The sequence below is a fragment of the Corapipo altera genome, unplaced genomic scaffold (genome assembly GCF_003945725.1).
Source record: "Corapipo altera isolate COAL_440 unplaced genomic scaffold, ASM394572v1 316, whole genome shotgun sequence".
Lineage (NCBI taxonomy): Eukaryota > Metazoa > Chordata > Aves > Passeriformes > Pipridae > Corapipo > Corapipo altera.
The window spans coordinates 437,061-458,498 of NW_020884974.1; the positions used below are offsets into that span (position 1 = coordinate 437,061).

The 21,438-nt window shown below is 47.0% G+C and overlaps 1 protein-coding gene across 1 annotated transcript in view; it reads left to right on the plus strand.

Moving 5' to 3' along the window:
• Positions 1 to 36: 36 nt before the first annotated feature.
• LAMC1 (laminin subunit gamma 1) overlaps positions 37 to 21,438 on the plus strand; it is a 64,971-nt gene continuing 43,569 nt past the window's right edge. The window contains exon 1 of the mRNA XM_027665299.1: positions 37 to 436. Coding sequence (XP_027521100.1) covers positions 37 to 436 — 400 coding nt within the window. The remainder of the gene's footprint in view (positions 437 to 21,438) is intronic.

Below are 21,438 nucleotides of genomic sequence, written 5' to 3' on the forward strand. Positions count from 1 at the left end.
ACCCCCCTGCGCCCCCGCCGGTCCCGCGGCCCCGCCATGGGGGGCGGCGGCGGCGGCGGCGAGCGCCGGGCGCTGTGGCTGTGGGTGCTGTGGCTGTGGGTGCCCGCGCGGTGCGGCGGCGCCATGGACGAGTGCGCGGAGGAGCGGAGCGGGCGGGCGCAGCGCTGCATGCCCGAGTTCGTGAACGCGGCATTCAACGCCACGGTGCTGGCCACGCACACGTGCGGGGCGCCGGCCGAGGAGTACTGCGTGCAGACCGGGGTCACCGGCGTCACACAGTCCTGCCACCTCTGCGACGCCGCCCAGCCGCACCTGAGCCACGGGGCCGCCTTCCTCACCGACTACAACAGCCCGGCCGACGCGACCTGGTGGCAGAGCCGCACGATGCTGGCCGGCGTGCAGCACCCCACCGCCGTCAACCTCACCCTGCACCTGGGTAAGGGCGGGGAGGGGGCACGGGCAGAGTGTTGCGCCTGGGGGGAGTGACCGTGGGCACCGGTAGGGCTGGGGGTGACCCGCTGCGGGGAGGGAGCTGCGGGTCCTGGTGGCCAGTGGGATCCTGGGGTGCATCAGGAAGAGCACTGGCAGCAGGTCAGGGAGGGGATCCTGCCCCTCTGTCCAGCCCTGTGAGGCCCATCTGCAGTGCTGGGGCCAGCTCTGGGCTCCTCAGGACAGGAGGGACAAGAGCTCCTGGAGCAGGTCCAGCAGAGGCTGTGAGGATGCTGAAGGGATGGGGCATCTCTGGGTGCAGCAAAGGCTGAGGGAGCTGGGGCTGCTCAGCCTCGAGAAGAGACACTGAGATCTCGTTAATGTATATTGGTATCCAAAGGGAAGGTGTCAGAGGTCGGCCCAGGGCTCTGCTCAGGGGGCCCGGCAATGGGCAGGAACTGATGCCCAGGAAGTTCCACCTGGATATGAGGAAGAACTTTGCTGTGCAGTTCTCTGTTTCAACACTGGAACAGAGACAGAGAGGGTGTGGAGTCTCTTCCCTGGGGATATTCCAGACCCCTCTGGACACAACCTGTGCCGTGTACTCTGGGATGACCCTGCTGGAGCAGGGAGGTGAGACCAGATGAACCTCTGTGGTCCCTTCCAGCCTGACCCATTCTGTGATTCTGTGCTGAGTGGTGGCTCCATTCATGGGGCACCTCCAGGACGGGGTTCAGGGGGTGTAAGCAGATCCTCGCTCTGCAGGTCCCCAGCTGTGTTCTAAGTCTGTGGTCTAAGTCAATGCTTCCTGCACCCCCGAGCTGTGTCAGGGGTGCCCTCAGCTGAAGGTCTGGCCCTGCACTGGCTCTTCATCCCTTGGCTTATGGGGTACTCACAGATGCCCAACAGTGCTAGGTAAAGTTTATTTTCAGCCTTCTCCAATGAATATTTTAGGGAATGCTCCATTGCAGCCTGCATTGGATGTGCTCTTGATTTGTGAGAGGAGCAACCTGTGCTGCCAGAGGCAGTTGGCAGTGATGTGCTCACAGTAATCATGTGCTGCCCCATGCATCAGGAATCATCAAGTTCTTTAGACTGGAATAGTATCAGGAAGAAATTCTTCCCTGTGAGGGTGGTGAGGCCCTGGCACAGGTTGCCCAGAGAAGCTGTGGCTGCTCCATCCCTGGAAGTGTCCAAGGCCAGGTTGGACGGGGCTTGGAGCAACCTGGGCTAGTGGAAGGTGTCCCTGCCCATGGCAGAGGGTGGAACTGGTTGAGCTTTAAGGTCCCTTCCAACCCAAGCCATTCCAGGATTCTATGACAAGACTTTTAAGATCATCGAGTTCAACCCGTAACCCAGCACTGCCAAGCCCCGGGTTGGATCCTGGAGTGTTCCAGGCAGCAGGCTTGTGGTTCGGGTGGCAGATGTTGGTTTGAAAAGTGGTGAGCACTGTGGAACATCGCGTGTGTGTGAGGGCACATCTGCTCTGTATCCTCTTATCCCCAGGGCAGTGTTTTCCTGTAATTGCTGGGTGGATTAGGTGTGTCAGCAGTCAGCATTGCTGAGGAACCCATCACAGCAAGTCAAAAAAGGAAGGTGGATTTTCTGATTAATTTACCTTCCCAGAGATTCCTTTGGGATAAAGTATTGTAGCCTTTGCCTTGGTTTGTGCACAAGCTTTTCTTTTCTTCTCTTCATTACTTTATTCAAGCTGTTGTGACATGGAGAAGGCATAATGGTTTAGAACTAGAAGATGAGCCAGCCAATGGAAAGTTGAAACCACAGCTTATATCCTCATGTCATTAAATCAAGGAAAAATTAAAGAAAGCCCCATTGCAACCATTCACAGCTTCTAATCAAGAGCAGCTGTTGAGCCTTAAGTTTAGCATTGATAACATAATTCAGAGGGAAAAAAATTACGTTAGGGCTTGGGGAGCTGGGTCTTGGGTTTCACAACCTGAGGACAGGTTGTATGAAAGCTCCCACCTGCATTGGTGAGATGGAGATGATGACACTGAGCCCTGTACCCGGGGTCACCTGGTGACCACTTTGATGTGCCCCAGTAGCCTGGAGTGCCTCACTGCCCTGAAGTGTTTCTTTGTGTTAGGAGCTTCAAAATAAATATACTGTGTAAGTATGTCTTGTTGATCAGATAAGGGGAGATAGTTATTAAAGCCTTGTTATCTTCTTTTCTTTTTTTCTTTGTACAATGGGAATGTTTTATTCAGGACTCCTGGAAAAACTGGTAAGCTGAGATTTGATCTCAAATTCTTTTTTAATAGAAATCATAATTCTCATTATCAAGGCAAAATTTTATGAACGTATCTGTATTGCTGCTGTCTTATGTGCACCTGTGTGTGTATGGGTGTTCTTTGAAAAACAGTGGTATTTTTCCAGTGTACTGGAGCAAACATCATGCTGTGTCATGGGCTTTGAAGAAATATGCACAGTTCTTTAATGGAAAAAATTGCATCTTTGAAATATTGTAGTATTGCCACACAGTCCCTTGGGTTCTGGATTTGTTTGCGGGCTCTTGTAGCTTTGTGAATTTGCTCTGCCTTGTTTTTCGACTAGAGTACAACTTTTAAGCAAAGCTGCCTGGCTGACTTCCACATATTTGAGGGGGATTTTTTTTTAACCTGTTTTTTCCCAGTTAGATTTTTGGGTGGAGTCTTTGTAGTGTAAAGCCTTTTAAGAATTAGAAGCTTGCTGTGGGCATGGTGGTGGTGGCAGGAGTTAGTTTTACAATGACTAACAGCGGACCATTAAGCTCTCTGTGCATGTGCTGTAAATATTCCTGTACAACTCTATATGTGTTGCTGAGTTCATGGCAAGTTGAAGAGCTGTCGAGTACTGAAAGTGCAGTTTTAGACTGAAGTGCCCCAAACTCTTTTGCGGCGTTGCTCTGCTCTACTTCTGTGACGTCAAACCATCTTTCTTTGCGTGAGCTGTTGGGTGCCCACGGGCACCACGGTCTTTGGGACACTTAATTATTGACATCACTAAGAGAAGGAGGCAAAGAGCTTGACAAGTGTTTACGTAGGACGTAAAGGCATTCTGGGACACAAAGCCCTTCTATGCAGTTAGTTGTGCCTGGTCTTGGAGGATTAAGCTCTGTGCTCAGACCCGTATCCTTGTTTGATGCTGCAGTCACCTTCGTTTCTAGAAGCGCTGGTGTCCTTAGTGGTCATGCTGCATTGCACCCATTCGGGACCAGCAGTGTTAGTGTGCACATGCTGCCCTGTGCTGAAGTTTTTGGCTGTGTGAGATGTCTTGATTAACATCCAGCGATGTTCAGTCCGCGTAGAACAGTCTCAACATTTCAGAGGAGCCTGCGAAAGGTCAGTAAGAGCTGTGGGTCTGTTGCCAACATGGGAATGTGGGTTTCTTTAAACTTGGTTTTAAACTGGGAGTTGTAAGAAGATTCAGAAACTTTTAGTTTTGAGACTGGATGCCAGCAAATAGCCTGATACAGAAAGTACAACACATATCACTACTGCTGAGACTTAAAGGCTTGGATCCTTGGAATTGCTTGGAAAGAAAATATGTGCCCAGAAATGAAGGTGCTCCCTGTGGAGAGGGGAACTGGGGTAATTACCAGTCCCTGCACCAGGAACATCTGGAGTTATAAAAACTGTTTCTCTTTGTACTGGAGGGTATTAAGACCCCCTGAGTAAGAGTCCCCCTGCAAGAGGCCTAGAGACATGAGTTTGCAGCTGTAAATCAGGAGAAGGGGGGAGCTGAACCCATTCACAGGGTGGTGTCTGGATAATTAGGTTAGTGGATGAGAGGAGGGGGGAGCACCACTGTGTCCCTTCTTCCACTTTTCTCAAAAGTATCCCTTGGCTTATCCTGTTTTACAGTTCCTCAAGTTGAATCATTTCTGATTTAGACTTGACCCAGCCAGTCACTTTTTTCCTCCAACGCTGCCCTCCTGCTGTGTTTCCATGTATTCCTGAAATAAGGGACTTTGGGGCAGCAGTGCCCCAAGCAGAAGATGAAAACCAAGGCATTACTGTATGTAGTTAGTTGTCTGCCTTTTTTTTTTTTTTGTGTGAAGTCACATTATTTTTACAGTGTGTGCTGTTCACCTGTCCTGGGAGCATTGGGATAGTTCTGGCATCTCTCCACACTTTGAGCACAGCTTTGCTGTTTAGACCTCTAACACACCAAAACAAAACCATGTGTTAAAGATGCTCCTTAGAACATGGAAGAAGAGGAAAAGAAACAGCATGGAGGTACATGGAGTACTTTTGGTGGGCAAAGGTTTGCATTTTTTTCAGATGCTGTATAATTTTCCAGAGCAGTTTCTCACTTTTTCTTTCTGCAGCTCTAATTTCTGTGTGCTGTTTCTGCTCTTTCTACACCTTTTTTTTATCCACTTTTGTGTGTGCCTTCGCATTCCCTTCCCAACTGGCCCCTCTAGAGCCACCTCTCATTTTTCCACACCACTTTTACCCTCTGGCTGGATGTGCTCGATTTCAGCTGTCGTGATCCCAGTGTTTTGTTCCTCGGACAAAGAGGCAGCGTCCTCAGCATGCTGGTGGCTGTTCCGTGCTGGGGTGACCCCATCTCCACTGAGAGCAGCTGTGCTTTTATCCGCAGCCTGCGAGCCGGGAGCGGTCTGACCTGGCATTCCCAGTGTGGGTGACTGCTCGCTGCATGTCAGCGGGGACAGTGCCCAGGAGATGTGCTTGACTGATGGTGCTGGTGGCCTCAGCTGTGAATCCAGGACCATCAGTAGCAGGAAAGACCAATTCCAACCTCTTCTCTCATTGCCTGGGAAGAGGAGCTGGTGTTCAGTCCTGGAAGCAGCCCTCTGCTAGCTTGCCTTTCACGAGGAGAGAGATGAAATTGCTGGTTGCCTGTGTTAAAAGTGTGTTGGCTCCTGAAATCCCTAAAGTAGACCAGCCTAGAAACCCATGTTGCTGAGCTGGGTGGTGTCTTGTGTGTATAAAATAAAGAAAAACCTGTGAAGCTATTTGTTGTTGGAGAAATGGGCTGCCTGTCTCCTTCACCTCCCCCTTCTCTACCCACTCAGTCCTTTATTTGGCTTTGAGGAGAGCGATGATGCCTGGTTATATATACTTTGTCTGGAAGCGTGGTTTGGGGCATGACTGCCATTTGAAGGCATTTACAAGGAAACACAGGCGAGGTGCCAGTTCTTGTGCTCAACCCTGGCTTGATTTGCTTGTTGTTTGTAGCAGATGAGACTTTTTTTTTTTTTGTTGTGGAGAAAAACAGCCTTTTTTTTTTTTTTTTTTTTTTTTTAAGGGAGGGCTATAAAACGTGCCTTAAATCAAGTAGGTAGCTTATACCACCGGAATGCAGTTGCTTTGTTTCATTCAGCGGAGCGATGCCCTTGGTTTGCCAGTTATCCCATTAAAACTTTACGAGACTGCGGTTTGCTGCCTACCTTAGGGAACCACCGTGCTGCAGGCAGGTGAAGCTCTGCCTGGCATAGCTGTAATTTAAAAACTTGGAGAAATGGTAATTAAGGCGTTGAGGGAGCTTTTCCAGCGCCCAGGCTGGTGTTTTGGGGTGTGTCGGGAAGCCCTCGCAGGCGCGTGGAGCCCACGTTGGGAAGGGCCGGCCCTGCGCCCGCAGCGGCCTCGCCGTGGTATTTGTGGAGCCCTGGGGGTGACTCTATTTTAGTTGGTCTCCAAAAGGCTTGATTTACATTTTGCAGGTTTCAACACGAGCAGTGAAGAGATCAGGGCTTTTAATGGCCAGCAGTTGTTCAGTGAAGTTATATAAAGGGGCTTTAAAGCTCTTTATCGCTTCCTGCATACCCTTTAAATTCCCAGGTTTTCTCCTGCTCTGCCTTGGGATGCTGATGCCACTGCATGACGCCTTTGGGAATACTATACAAGGGAGAGTGCATGTTTTGGGAGGTGGAGAGAGTTGGAACCACTTGGTATTTTGCTGCAAAACCAGCTGCTATTTGTGGTGCTTGCCCTGAGTTGGTAGAAGGATTAATCGCTGGTTTTCAAACACTCAAATAGTTCCTTCTGTAGGTTTAAACCTTGGAAACTGTTGTTTGCTGCTCAGAATTGTTAGCGTGCCGAAAAACTTCTGGCTTATTAGGTAGCATTTCTCTTGTAGCCCGAGGCTTCAGGAGGCTCTCCTGGGCTCTCTGAGCCTACAAGTGAAAATCCCAGGCTGCTGCTTCCCACGGAAATGAAAAACATGATTGCTCTGCAAACAACATGAAGAGAAAAGAATTTCCAGCGCAGATGGATGGGATGGGAAACTCAAACCTCGAGTTCACCATCATTCTTAAAAACAGAACCATGAGCATTGTCCTTAATTGTAATACTTCTGTCTGCTTGTGTCCTGGGGCCTTAATTCATCATTTGCCACCACTGGGGAGGGTGTGCTGAGTATTTTCCTGCAGGATCACTGTGTGCCTCTGTCTTGTACCTGTGGGATATGAGGTCTGGCAAACTGAGCAACTTGCATCACTGTGTCTGGTCTGTAATAACCTTTGGAAGCTCAGCCAGCGTCTGCCTCCCTCCATGTGAGCTCCTGTCTGGGAAGAACCATATCAGCCTGCTTTTACACATCTCTTAACCCTGAGATCTTGCTTATTGGTGGCTACCACAGTGCGTTTTGATTACATAATAACATGAGTTTCATAGTTTCCCAGTAAATCGCAGGAATCTTGCTGGGTCTGTTGTCCCACCACACAAAAAGGAATATATTGGTTTTTTCCCCCCCAGGTACAGAGTAGTGGAGTAGCGTGTCTCAAATAACACTTTACAGGCTTTAAATGAGGGATGAGTGTGGCTGTTTGTGTTGACAATGTGACATCCCCCAGCTGTGTTTGGAACTCCTTGTAATGTTAGGATTAGCCATTTCCAAAGGATGTACTTGGGATTGCTCTTATTGTTCATAGTATTCCTCGAGTAATGTCAGATTTTAGCAGTGTGCTGGTTCTGTTGGCTATCAAGCCAGCATTAATGAGAGCTTCAGGACAGCTGCTAATGAAGCAACTGTGTTGTGAGATTAGAGAGCTGCTACTGGTAGACATGTGCAGTTGTCAAATAGGACCAGGAGTACTGAGAGGAGAAACTGCCTTTTGTAGCCTGCCAATTGGAGGTGCAAACTGCTGTTAGCCTTGGTGGGGTTTTAGGTACTTTTGAGGTAAAACTTAATGATTTCTAGGAATTTTTCTCGCGTAGAAGCTTGGAAAACTCATCAACTGTAAAAGGATATGAAATGGCAAGGTAATTTTATTTAAATTTAAAAAAAACCCCTCAGTCTTTAATCTTTTTTTTCTACTGGTCCAGCCCTATTTGGGAGATCTTTTACCAAAAAAAAAAACCCCAAACCCCAACCAACCCCATTAATATATTATTCAGTGATCTTCAGCGTTTTGTTTTGAAACTGGGTGGCAAAGCAGTTTTTGTTTCCATGCTTCTACTTGTTTTAGATATTCCTGTGTGATAGTCATCAAAGAGCTGTTTCCAGTGGTAATCATGGCTGCAGTTCTGACACAACACAGCTGTGTTCGGCAATGGAGAATTTCAAAATTTCCTCTTTTAGAAATAGTATCCACAAACTATTATTGGATTTTTTTTTTCCCTTCGGTGGGCAAGCTAGTACCATCTTGTACATGGGACGTACACTTCCAGGGAACTTGAGGGCTTATTTGTCCAGTTGGTTTGGGGGTTTGGTGTTTTTGTGGGGGAAGGGAAAGACTTTTAAGGTGTTTGTAGAGATGATATATTGAGATCTTGTGAAGACGCAGGGTTTATGGGTTCTCAGCTCAGCATTCTGTAATGTTCTTGTTTCTCTTGTAGACTTTGGTGTATTTGGACCTGACTTGGCATTTTAGTGGGTCCTGTGTTTTGCAGGAGGACAAGGTAAATCTCTAATTCATCCTTGGGGGCCTGAGGTGCTCCTGGGGGAAGATCAGGGTGCAGAATTGTTAAGTGGCTTCAGGAGTGGCACCTGGCCCCTACTCATGGCCTGAAGTGGAAAGGAGGAAGACTGCCCTTGCATTGCTCTTAACTCTTTGTAATGGAAAGATCACTTCTTAAAAACCACCCCAAACTCCCTAAAACCTACTCGACATCAAAACCTGCTGGATAACAGGGGTTCTTCAGCACATGTGTTGAAGTGGGCAGTGGCTGGCTGTATGTGGTAGCCCTTGGCTTGCCAGTGGGTTGCCCAGAATGCTCGTTCCTTTGGGTGCTTCAAGGCTGAGGGAGTGCTGTGGAGTTTGCGGTTGGCACCAGCCTAGTTTTAAGTACTCTGCTTTTATCTTGAAAGGTTGTTTTTTTTCAAGGTCTGCTTTATAGCTCAGCCCACTCAGCATCAGAAAAAAACCTTGTTCCCAACTCCGTGAGCCGTTGCTTTTGCAGTGTGTTGCACTTGGGCTGGTTTGGGTTTATTTTGGTGGTGGGGAAAATACCAGGGATGCTGAACAGGTTGCTTTTTGCCTTTTCATAAATATATTCTTTCCCTTCCCTGTATATTTTGTTTCAGAAAGGTGAATCTTTCTAATCTTTGAATTAAAAAATTGTGTCTTGGAATCTTTAAGCAAATTGTTGCCTTGGACCTCTTGAAGAGGCATAAACGGGCTGTTTTCTTAGTGCTTTTCTTATGCTGTGCTTACAAGGTTGTGGAGTATAAGCCACATGCTTTGAAAGACTCAGACTGCATTGGGAGTATCTCTTACAGAGATTAGTGGAATGAAAAATCAATCCCTTCTGGAAAAAGTACCATCAGATGCTTCTTGGTATCACAGTGTTAAGTGGGACTGCTTGACTGAGTGAAAAGAAAATGTTCTCGTCCTGGGACTTCTGTGGTCGGCTCTGATTATGATGATTATTTATAGTCCTTTCATCTGCAGTCCTTTGCATGCTCCCATCCAGTGGGATTTTGCAATGGGATTTACTTCCCGGCAGCTTGCAGGGTTGGTCCCTGGGGAGCAGCCCTGGACAGGCTGCCCTGCTTGCTGCGCTTGCTTCCCAGCTCCTCAAAAACATGGTTTATGCGGCGTGTCTCCCTCTGCCCTGCTCCTGGCTGCAGCTGTCCTCGTGCAGGGCTTGGCCCAGCCAACCTACTTTTATTGTGTTTCAGCAGCTGATGCTTCCCTTCCCTTCCAGCTGCTGCTTCCTCAGCTTTCGCTGGCTGCCTTCCTGGGCCTTGTGGGTCCTGCTCTCCTGGCCGGAGTAACGTAGGATGAGGGATTTCTCAACGCTGAATCAGCTTAATGAACTAGCTGAGAAGCTGTTGCTTGTCTGCGGTTGTTCTAAGCTTGCAGACGTCCTGCTTGATTTGCCCCTCTCTCCCTTTCTTCTCCTTTCTGAAGCTCGTTGCAGCCTGCCTGGGCTTCACCTCCCTCCTGCTCCAGTTTCCCTGGTACTGAGATGTTCCTGGGCTGTGCAGTTTGGGAGGGTTCCCCTCTCCCCAGGATTAGGTTATTCAGCTGAGATCTCCCTGCACTTCTGGTCCCAGCAGCCACCTCAACCTGCCTGGGTAGCATTGCCACTACCCTTGAACACTTGCTTTATGCATGCCTACAGACAAGGTGCTGGTGGTTTCATTTTGGTCAGACTGAGAAGTACAGTACAAGTTCAGAATCGTTAAGTGCTCACTATTGTTCTGTAGTTTCTCCTCTTGCATGCGTTAGGGATTGGGGTGGAGTGGACACCCCTTGTCCAAGGGCAGTTACAAGTTTTCCTGAGTTGAAGCCAGGATGTAACATTCAAAAATGAATGTTTGTCACTGCTGATTCCCAGCAGGGTTGTGAAGAAGAGCTTGGAGCAAAGAGATTTGGGGCTGCAGGGATGGGGCAGCTGCTACAATGGAGCAGAGTGAACTGGAACTCTAAATAAAGCAAGATCCCACCATCATCGTGAGGTGTCTTTTTAATGAAACCTAGTTTTCTCCCTGCTTTCCTTCCTAGCCTGCTCTCTCCCTGTCCCATTCTACTGGGGTTGCTGGCAGAGCTGGGAGGGCTGCTCGGCGCTGCGATGGCTCTTCAGTCCCCTCCATCCATGCTCTGCAGGCATGAGTTAACTGATTAAATTACCGGCATTACACGAGTCACCGCTCTTGTGCTTTCTAAGCAGAGTGACTCTGCACACATCCGTGGGTGTGCTGCCCCTTTCTCACACCCTCCCTCCCAACAGCCGGCCCTGATTGCTGGGAGGCTGAGCAGGGCCAACCCTGGGGCAGCTAAACCCGGTTTCCTTACGAAACAAAGTACAGATTATTTTGGAAGTAAGGATGCAGAGATGAGCTTTTCCAAAAGCTTCGTAGCACTTGAGGTGTGTTTGCTGTGCTGCAGATTTCCTCATAGCCTAACTGTCCTGCACTTCTGTTCCTTTAAGATGTAGGAGCTGTGTCAGGAGAAGCCTGTAACTTTCTTGGAAGGTGCTAGAAAGGCTGTAAATTCTGAACTTGGGGCACCTCTTGCAACCGAGGTTGGTTCTCTCCATTCCCTGGCAGACTGCCATCAGTCTTTATTTGAGTACAGAGCACACAATTTCATAAAAAAGTAATCCAAGAGGCACTCTTAAAAGATCTTTAATTTGGAATACAGAGATTCCTAGAAGTCTCTAGGAAAATGTGTGTCTGTGGCTCTGCAAGTACATGGGTAGCCCTGGGGAAGAACATCAGAAGATTCCCAAAGTCGGGTTTGTTGCCTTTCTAAGCTTTGATTCTCTGCAAGTTCAAGCAAAAGCACGGCAGTAACATGGTTTTTTGATGACAAGTCATGTTTTACTCATAATTCATAGCACCATGATGTCCAAAAATCACTTGGAGCAGCTGTGGTGCAGCTGTGGCACTGGCTGCTCATGAGCACTGTGGTTACCAGGGAGGTTGAGAGCTTTGGGTACAGCTTTTGTAAAACTGTAGTGTCTGGGAAGGCGCTGGGCTGGTTTTCTGGCACACTTGAAGTAGTTGGCTCTGATCTCGGTTTGCTTATTCACCAAAAAAATGGTTAGGTTAATTAACCGAGGGTTTGGATGGGGAGTTACAGCAGTGCTGTGGTCTGGGCTGCTGGCACTGACAGTGTCACCAGCTATTCCATGGAGGAGGTTAAAAATGCTCATAGGGATCTCAGTTCTTCCTGCTGCGAAACCTCGTGCTGAATATGTCTCCTCGTTAATTTGTCTGTGAATTTATCACCTTTGTCATGTCAGCCATTCAATCTGGTTTGCAACTCCAGGGCTGTGGCATGTTCTTTTGTGAGCTGCGTGGTACAACATTAATATGCTGCTCTGGTGGCTGGGAGGGACCCTGTCTCCCAGCCCTTCTGTCCCCACAAATCTGATTTTCTTTATTGCTCTCACCCATAAAAAGTTGACATTAACTTGAAAACAGTGGGAGGGAATGAGATGTGTTTTGAAAGGGTGATCCATCGAGGGGAGCGGTATTGAATGCTTATACAGGGTACAGAGAGGGGTTGTGGGAAGAGAGGTGGTTCAGCCAAAAGGATAGAGTTTGGAATTGTTAATCTGCGTCATTAGTGCTGTGTAGCAGAAAGTTTGAACTGTGCATGGCTAAATTGCATGAGGCTTTGAAATTCCCAGCAGTGCTGGCAGCCCCGCCGGCTTTTGTCCTTCGTGCAAACACACAGCTGCTGGGGCCGGGCATCCCCGGCCTTCCTGTGCTCCCCCCGCAGAGCTGCTCCAGGCTTTGGGGAACCCACAGGAGCCCGGCTGGAAGAAACCTCAAGAAATTGAGTTGGTGTTGCCGTTGGACTTGCAGAGGATGTGAAAGTGTGGAGAGTTCAGCTCCCGTCTCTGCTCTCTGTGTGTGATGAGCATAACAGGGGAAACGTTCTCTGTCACCCCCTCTGCACAGTGACACATGTCCAGACTTGCTTAAGAAATTTGCTGGGAATAGCCAAAAATGCGAGTGGAGAACTGGAGCGTGTGTTCCCCTAGCAGTCTGTGGTCTTGCTTTGTTCAGGCACCTGTGCTGGCTGCTCAAGGGAAGCTCATCTTGAAACATACACTTGAAATCTATCAGCGTTTCCTCTGCTGTTCTAAAGCTGAAACAGCAGAGGTAACTCTGAAGAAAAGGTAATGGACTGTAAAAGGTTTTGACTGGAAAGTAGGCATGGAACCTCTGAAAGGTGTTTTATGTGTAGCAGTTCTTCATCAGGTTACATGATGCCTGGCTGCTTTTGGGAAAGAAGTGGTAGTTCCTTCAGTGGTACTGTAGGGTGTCTTGTCAGGTGTAAAATAAGGACAGACTCAAAAAGAAATAAAAAAGAATTCTGTGCTGGCTTTCTACCTGTCCTGCTTCCTGAGGTAGATGCTGAAACCACTTCTTTTTTTCTTGCATCTGCCTACAGAGAGGAAAGAGCCTTCAGGACAAATGATGATGGTGTTGCAGACTGGAACATCATACTCCTTCTGTCATAGAGTTAATGATTAATTAATTAAGTTCAAGCAACAGAGGCCTGCTTTGAAGTGTAAACAAGCATTTGTAGTTAAGAGCGTGTAACTGCTAGGTCTGTGTGGTTTTTTTGCATCCTTGAGAAAGGCATGTTGAAAGATTTTGAAGGGGAAGATTCTTACCCTGTTGGAAAAGGTTAGTGGTCATTCTGAATCGGTAGTTAAAAAGGGATTAATAAATTGGCAAGGCATTCCTGGAGCATCTTCTGTCTACCATGCCTAAAAGACACACACCTGTGTTTCTCTGAAGTATGTTGCCAAGATTAAACATCAAACCATCATTAAACTTATTCATTTTGATACTTAAAGGGTTGAAAAAGGTGGGGACAAACTTTTTAGCAGAGTCTGCAGAGATAGTACAAGGGGTGATGGTTTTGAACTAAGGGAGGGTAGATTGAAACTAGATATAGGAAAAAAATGTTTTTTACAATGAGGATGTTCAGGCCCTGGCACAGGTTGCCCGGAGAAGCTGTGGCTGCCCCATCCCTGCAGGTGTCCAAGGCTGGGTTGGATGGGGCACGGAGCAACCTGGGCTAGTGGAAGGTGTCCCTGCCCATGGCAGGGAGTTGAATTGGTGACCTTTTAAGGTCCCTTCCAACCCAAACCATCCTATAATGCTCCAGAACAAAGTATAAGCCATAAGGATGAGCTGTAGGAAGCTTGGGCTTTCTGTCAGGATCAGCTCCAGTACTTGCCATGTATCTCTGTACTGTATCTCCACACAGTTTTTATCCTACACATCTGCTGCTTCCCCCATTTCCTCTTCCACCACTCCAAGGCTTTCATGCTGACAGTCAACCTTTGTGTTCAGTTGCTGTGACAACAGAGTACAAGGCAGAGGCATTTTGTGTGCCTGAATGGTGCCTGTCCTTGCAGAATAGCTGTCCTGGGGCTCAGTGGGGTGCTTAAAATCTGGGAGGGAAGGAATGCAGGTGTGGCTTCACGGTCTCTCAAGGTACACTGGCATCTCTCAGCCCTGCCCTCCCTCACTGCAGCTGGGGGCAAGGAATCACACAGGCCTTGGCTGCTTGATCAGCTTGTTTGATTAAGGCCAGCAGTTAATTTGATGGAAAGATAACCTTCTGGTGGCCTTGGTGATACCGGAGTGTATCTGGGGCCACGGAAGTTCTGTCTGGTGGGAAGGAGGCACCAGGGAGGCACAGCTCAGGGATGAGGGACAGACTTGCAGCAGTGGTAGCCAGTTTTGAAAACACCCTAAAACTTTTTTCAGAAGGATCCTTGTGATAATTTAGGAAGAAATTCCTCTCTGTGAGGGTGGGGAGGCCCTGGCACAGGTTGCCCAGAGAAGCTGTGGCTGCCCCATCCCTGGAAGTGTCCACAGGGCTTGGAGCAACCTGGGCTAGTGGAAGGTGTCCCTGCCCATGGCAGGGGGTGGAGTGAGGTGGTCTTTAAGGTCCCTTCTAACCCAACCCAGACCATTCTGGGATTCTGTGATTCTAAGATGAACTCAAAAGTGGGGACTTTGGATTATGGGGAAGCTACTGTGAGCTTTGAAAGCTCAACTTCTGTAAAAGGACGGAAACGAACAATTTGAAAATTCCACTTTTGTGCCTTGCAGCTCATTAGTTGAAGCAAAAAAACAGAGAAAAAGGTTGGGAGAGAGATCAGAGAGCATTTCTGGGGGAGGGTTTTAATAGAAAAGATATTCACGTCTGTGCTTAAGTTAAAAGCTGAATTCTTGTAGAGTTTTACTGCATGCAAAACCTCTTCATTGGAGATTCAGCTGTCCTAGCTTGTTTTAGCAGACTTTGCATAAGCAATAATAATGAGATTTTTTTAAATTAATAACCCACTAAAATAAGTGGGCAAAGTGATATTTATGCAGCTGCTTGACTATCCTGGAGGCAGATGCAAGGGCAACAGACTGATCTAGAGTGGAAAAATCACTTGATAAACAGTCCACTTGTTTGTCTTTTTAAAACTTTCTACAACAAAGAATTATTAAAACAAATAATCAGTGTGAAACTAAATATTTTTCATAAATGATGCTGAAGATGGAGATGGTGCATCCCAATGCAATTTAAATTTATAAGCTTATTCATTTTAGAATTAATAACACCACGATGACTTGCTTTTCTCTTTATGAGCTTGGAGTTCCCGTGGTGATGGAGAAGAGCCCATGAAGGATTCTTGTACTGCTGATATTCATGGCATATCTAAGAGTTAAATATAAGGAGAGAAGGAGGCTGGAGTGATTTGGGTTAATTACTAGAACAGCTCTTGTGTTACGTCAGCATTTCTTTTCATCTCTTAGGAAGCTTTTAAACTAAAGTTGGCAAATGTGCCTTAGGAGGAGGTTTTCCTGCAAGTCATCTGCCACCTGTACAGAGCTGTAGAGCTGCTTTTCCAGCAACCAGAGCCAGCCAAAGAGGGGTGATAGATCTTTGCAGATTATAGATTTAAAAGTGGTTATGCCTTCCCTTTTTGGGGGACCAAAAAAGTGCTCTTTGATCCTGCAAATTCACTAGTCCTAAGTGGTTTGTTTTTTTTTTTTTAATGCAACTTTCACCTACTAGCTTAATGTGTGGGTGCCTGGAGGAATGGAAAATGAGTTTAGTATACCTGAGGGCCTTTCTTACTGAGGTTTCCCTTTAGTACATGTCCTGCCCACACAGAGATGAGCAAGAAAACCCCTAGAGCGATGGATTTTTGCATGGGTATGCAGCAGTTCCTGCCCAGACGACTCTTGCTGGGAGGATCCAGCCCATCTGACTCTTGCTGGAAGTATCCAGCCCATCTGCTGGCCTGGGGCTGTCTCTGATGTGCTGGGAAGAGGTACTGGGGTCACTGGTGGGGTGTTCAGGTTGTGGGGGTGCTTTGCACAGCCTGCACCAAGGTAATTCCTGGTTTATTCCTGCTTGAAACAGAGCATGGGGACAGATATTTCTTCTGTCACATCAAGGAAAGCTCCTTTGCAAGGGCAGGCACAGTGTTGTAGTGCAACTTCATCCTTTCTCCTTCCCCCATTCAGGGGAAGATAATGCTTGAAAGTTGTCCAAAGTGGGCTTGGTTTCAAAAGCAGCGTGAAGTCACTGGGGTCCATAAGCTGCAGTGTCCTGCTGGGGCTTTTGGAGTGCTCAGCCCTTCCTTCCTGCTGGGAGAGACTGAAGAACCTTTGGGTCACTTTATTTTTGATGCTGAATGCATAGTTTCCTTCCAACTCAGCGAGTTTGTGACTGTTTGGAGCAGAATGTCTCCAACCCGGGCACAGGCTGAATCCTGCCAGCAAGGCAAGCAAGGGCTTGTTGGCTAAAGATAGTGTGCACACGTGTACACAGGCCAGGGGGCTCACTGGGAGTGCTCAGATTTACAGTGTGATCCTTGGCATCCAAAGGAAAATTAAGGGGATTATATGCATCCAATAAATAACAAACTATTTAAGGTCAGCTTTATCCTTTGTAGCACCTCTTCTCCATGGCAGCCAAAGCACAAGACACTTACACCCACACATGAGCATCCACTTTTGCATCAAATTCAACTCCATCAGGTGCTGTTGTGCCCCCAGGTGGTTGGGCAGTTTTGGGCGTCTCTGCTCTCTCTGAGGCCGGTATGTGTTTGTAATTCAGTAATCCCTGCAAGGCATTTGGACTGCCCACGGGCATGGCTTGTGCTCCTGTTAACCAGGCTGGCCCTGAAAAAAGTTGTGTTCCAGTCTCTCACTTTTGGTTCTGCTTCCTTTAGATTTACTGAATAGTTGTCCTATGCGTGGATGGAAAATGTTAAAAATAGAGTGCTCAAGGCAGGGCTATTGTGTTGGTGTTGACAGGTTCGCTGGAAGCTGGAGCATGTCTTGTATTTTGAGAAGCACCAGGTTTTGGAAGGAGTTGTGCTCACTGATGTCCTCTTGACCTTGAACTGAGGAGCTGCTTTTCTGAGCCAAGAAGAGACTGCCTTTTTGATAAATTGGGTTTTTAGTGTGCTACCATTCACTAGGCCTTGTGATTATTGTAAGTAATAGACTGAGTCTGGGATTTCTGAACAACTGGGGTTTTGCCTTGTCACGTTGCTGTGCAGGCAACCAATATATAAATAATATATATTATAAATATATATAATATATTGATAATAATATATATATATATATATATATTAGGGAAGAAAGCACAAGTGATGATACAGAGGAAAGAGTGACAGTGTACTGATCTGTACCATGCAGCAAATACATAAGTTTCTGCAATTTCCCTCTCCCCACTAGCTGAAACCGGTGAGAAAACCAAATAACTTGTTTTCAGGAGCCTCACCTTTGCTGAGCTTACCCCAGACCAAAGCCAGGCTTTTCAGATGAGGAGTTAAAGGCAGGCAGGGTCTTTATTTGGTGGGATTCTTTAACTATGAAGTTGTGTCCCCAAACTAAACCTAAACTGTGAGCATCTCTGACCGTTGTGGTTGCAGAGACAAGATTCCAGATGTAAATAGTGCATGGAATGATGGAGAGCAATTTCCTGGGCCTCCTGTCTCAGGCTGGTTTCTTTATAGCAGCAGTCAGCTGTTGGTGTCTGCATTTTGTCATAGTGGATATCCAGCAATGACCACACAACTTTTATTGCACCGTGTCTGATGGTGTGAGCAGACACACGGGCTTATCTCGAGCCCACCAGGTATTATCCTGTATCCATCTGTCTCTCGTGCAGCTGTGAAAGTCATCCATGACATGTATGGAATTGTAGTTCTGTGGGAAACTGGGACATAGGACAAACATAAAGGAAAGGTAACAAGCTGTGGGGTTGCTTTTTGTTGTTGTTTTTCTTTCTTTCTTTTTTTTTTTTTTTTAGCTTTCCTAAAATGGTAAGAGTAAAGGGAGGTTTTCTGAAATTCAGGTCTTCACAATGTAGTGATTATTCACTCCTTCCTTCTGCTGCACTGCACAGATTTCTTTTCTGTCTCCTCTTGTGATGAGGATTCCCCCTGTTTTAGTCAGATCATCTTATCTTCCAAGTCCCAGCTCAGCAGGGGAATGTGTATTTTGATAAGGAGCAATCAATGTGTTTCCCCACCCAGACTCGGAAGGATCCCAAAACCAGCCCCTACGTCATAAGGAGGATGCTCCTTTCCACGCAGCTCTGTGACTTGTGCAACGGGTGCTCATAGGAATATAAAGAGATCTTAAAAATTGCACATTAAAAAGCTTCATGAAGAGAACTGGGTTACTTCACGTCACTTACTGGTTTATTCCTTTCTTGGCTGTGGGTTGGTACATGGCAGTGCTGGGGCCGGAGCTACTGGGAAGCGCTGCTCCCTGACTTCACATGGAGCACAGCTAAATCTCTTCTGAGCGAGTGCACACCTGTACTTTCCCTCTTCAGAAAATAATTGTAAGATGATTTTAAGATATCTGGAGCATTTTAGTTGAAGAACAGTAGTAACTTTCAACTTCCTTTAAAAAAATAATGTATAGATTTTTTTTTTAATGAGAAAATGCTGTTATGTTCTGAGGCTTGTTTGGAATTCAGATGAGTAGCGTGCTTCTGTAAGCCTTTTTTAAAGCTTCTATTTATCCTTATGGTTGTAAGTTATGAAATATTTGCTGTCATAGGTCACAGTATTTCTGTGCTAAATTTGGGAATATAGCTGGCGGCTTGCTTTTTCCCTGGGAACTTTCTTGTCAGGTTGTTACAGAAAGCTTTAGCTCCTTAGCTCTTGGGAGAAAGAGGTTCTTGGGTTCATTCTTTTTTCCTTTTTTATTTTTTTCGTTCTTTTTTGTTTCCGCTGCGTTTGTGTTCCCTGACTTTCCCACTGTCATGGAAGAAACGGAGACTGGAAGTGGCCGAGCTGTCGCAGCCACTTGGTTTTCATTGTAATGTTTGTCTTGCCCTCGTGTATGCGAGGCTCCCTTTCCTCTTTGTGGCTTCTCATTGTGTTTTGCCAAAGCCTTGTATTGCAGAGCTGCTTCCTGCTTGTGGCTTTGTACCAGCTTGGGAATTTCCACATAATTGTTCTTTACTTTGGTATGTGGCAGAAGCACAACTGTGAGGGGTGTGAAAGTGGAGAAAATGATGAAAATCTGTGAAAGATCCAGAGGTTTTCTGTGTTTCTTTCCAGCGTTTTGCATATAATCGTTTTACATTTAAAAACTAACAAATAACACTAGTTTTAAATTTTTTTCCCCCTGTACTTCTGACTAGAGGGAATGTTCAACACAACAAAGTATGTGTCCCACTAGGCCTGTAGCTTATCTGCCCTTTAGGCAGAGGCGGTGCAGGAGACCTGGTGACCAGCTTCCAGCTGGGACATGTTAGAGGTGACACATGGTCCATCCACAGGTGACCTGGGATGCTCAAGCACGAGATCTTTTCAAGGGTAGTTAGGTGAGAAGAGTAGAAATGGTTCCCGACCAGCACGAAACATCAAGGCAGGTCCATGCTCTGAGTGGATGGTGAGTGGAAAAACATCATCTCTGGCTTGGTGCCCGAACTGCAGCGTGTTGGGAGCTCATGTGCACTGCAAGAATTCCCTGATACGCTTTACCTATTCCTAGGCTTTACCAAGATGTCATCTTTTGGCTGCTGCCAGCACTGGGATGTGCACCTGAACAAAGAGCACCCAAACCCCCACTTTATCCATGGTGACATCAGAGGTGCTGGCCCTGCAAGCTGGAATAGCCCCTTCCCAGGTTTAACACAGCCTGCAGGGTTGGTGTTCCAAGAGTCTGCTCTCCAGCCCAGCTGCCCTGTGATACTCCAGTACACTGTTGGAAGCTAATATGCTTTTCCAGAGGATTTCTTAAGCACATAGGCATTAAAATTCTCGCCAAGAGCACAGGGAAACAATTAGTGGTAAAACCCAGAAAAGGAACCTGGCTGATCCTATTGTTTCTGGGCTCTGCAGCTTTCCTGTTTACTCAGCCTGGCTTTCAAATATTTATCCTGCTCCTTAGAATTACAGTGCAACCAAAACCAGTATTTAGTTCCTTCTCCTATTTTCCTAACTGTTTATGTCCTAAGTACAGCGCAGTCTCTTGAAATGAGGGTTTGCAGAGGTGGAAATTGCCAGCTGCTGGTTGTTGCTGTGCTTCTCTGATAGAGACTTGATGCCTTTGAGGTGGATTAAAATATTTCGAAAATCACATAATTATAAAATTATGAAGTCTTCTATATGTATATATTGGGAATTGACCTACAGTGTCATTGCCTGTTGTGCTCTGAAGAAGTTTAATGTCTGATGGAGAAGCAGAAGAGTAAAGGGACAGGTGTGTTGGGTGTGGTGTGGAGGCAGGGATCCAACCCACGTTGTCACCTGGATTTATCTGCCCTGCAGAGAAATGGGAAGCAGAGACAGGAGACCCTGTGTGGGGCCTGTGCTTGGCAGCACAGCTGTGCTGCTGCCTTTGTGAATGCAGTGGTGTTTCCTGTGACCTGAGGAGCCAGGAATCCCACTGGGATTTGGGGGAAGCTGAGGTGGCAATTCCTGACTGGTTCTTTCACACAGCATCCCGGTCTCCATAGCACCCTTCTCCTTTTTGTCTTCTGTCGGTCTGCCTGAAACCTGGAACCTGAAACCCTGTGCATGTGTGAACCTTTGGAGGTGGGAGGGGGGAATTCTTCCATTGCTACAAGTTGCTCCAAGTGTGGGTTTTAGCAGGAGAGGTGGGGGTGGGATGCTTTTAGGGCTGTCTAGTAACTCAACATCAGAATGGCCTTTACCCGTCTGTTCCACTCGGTCTGTGTGGGCAAGGAGAAGGTTGTGATATCTTGGGAGCTGGGGGTGGCAGGCAGCTCTGTTTTGGGAAAGAAAAGCCCAGATCCATTGGCTGGGAATTCTCTGTGAAGCTGCCACAGAGCAATGTGCTTGTGCTGTTCCACATGGGCTTGTGGAAGGAGGAGCTGCCTCAGGAGGCTTTTGATGGTCCTGCCTGCTGCGGCGACATGGGCCCAGGGTGAAGGTCTCTGTGTTCCTCTGAAGGTGGTGTGTGCAGCTTCCTCTACAGCACTCTTTGCTCTGAAGTAGAATTCTTCTTCAGCTGGGGGCTCTCAGCTAGATGCTTCCTTCCTAACCTCTCAAGCAGAGGACTCTCAGCTAAATGAAGTTTTGCCAAAATAAGCATTCTTACTTAGGGCAGTATATCACCAGGAACGCTTCTGCCTCTAAAGCTTTAGGAAGAGAAGCTGGTCTGGACACTGTAGCTTGATAACATTTTCATGTATTTATGGTTTTAAAGCACAAGCCTGGATTGCAGAGACGGGGTTTCAAGTTCTTGATCTGAAGTGAACTGGTAGGGAAGATGCAAAATTATCCTTCTGGAGTGAGAAATGTTTTGTACCTTTACGCAGCCTACTCATGGGATGATGCCCCAGGAAGGAGCAAGGTGCTGATCTCCAGCTCTCATAACTAATTACAGTTTTGTTCCTGAAAAATGTCAGGGACATTTTGTTTCTGTCCCAAAAAAAGAACAGAAACAAACTTCCAAACCTTGGAGGTTGCTATGAAACAGAAGTGTCTTCCCCTTGGCTCTATTAATAAAGCCTTTAAATACACTCAGTGCTGAGTTGCCTTGCCATTGCTGGGGGGCAACAGTGTCATGTATGACTGGTGGGTACTTCTCTTGTATGACTGGTGGGTACTTCTC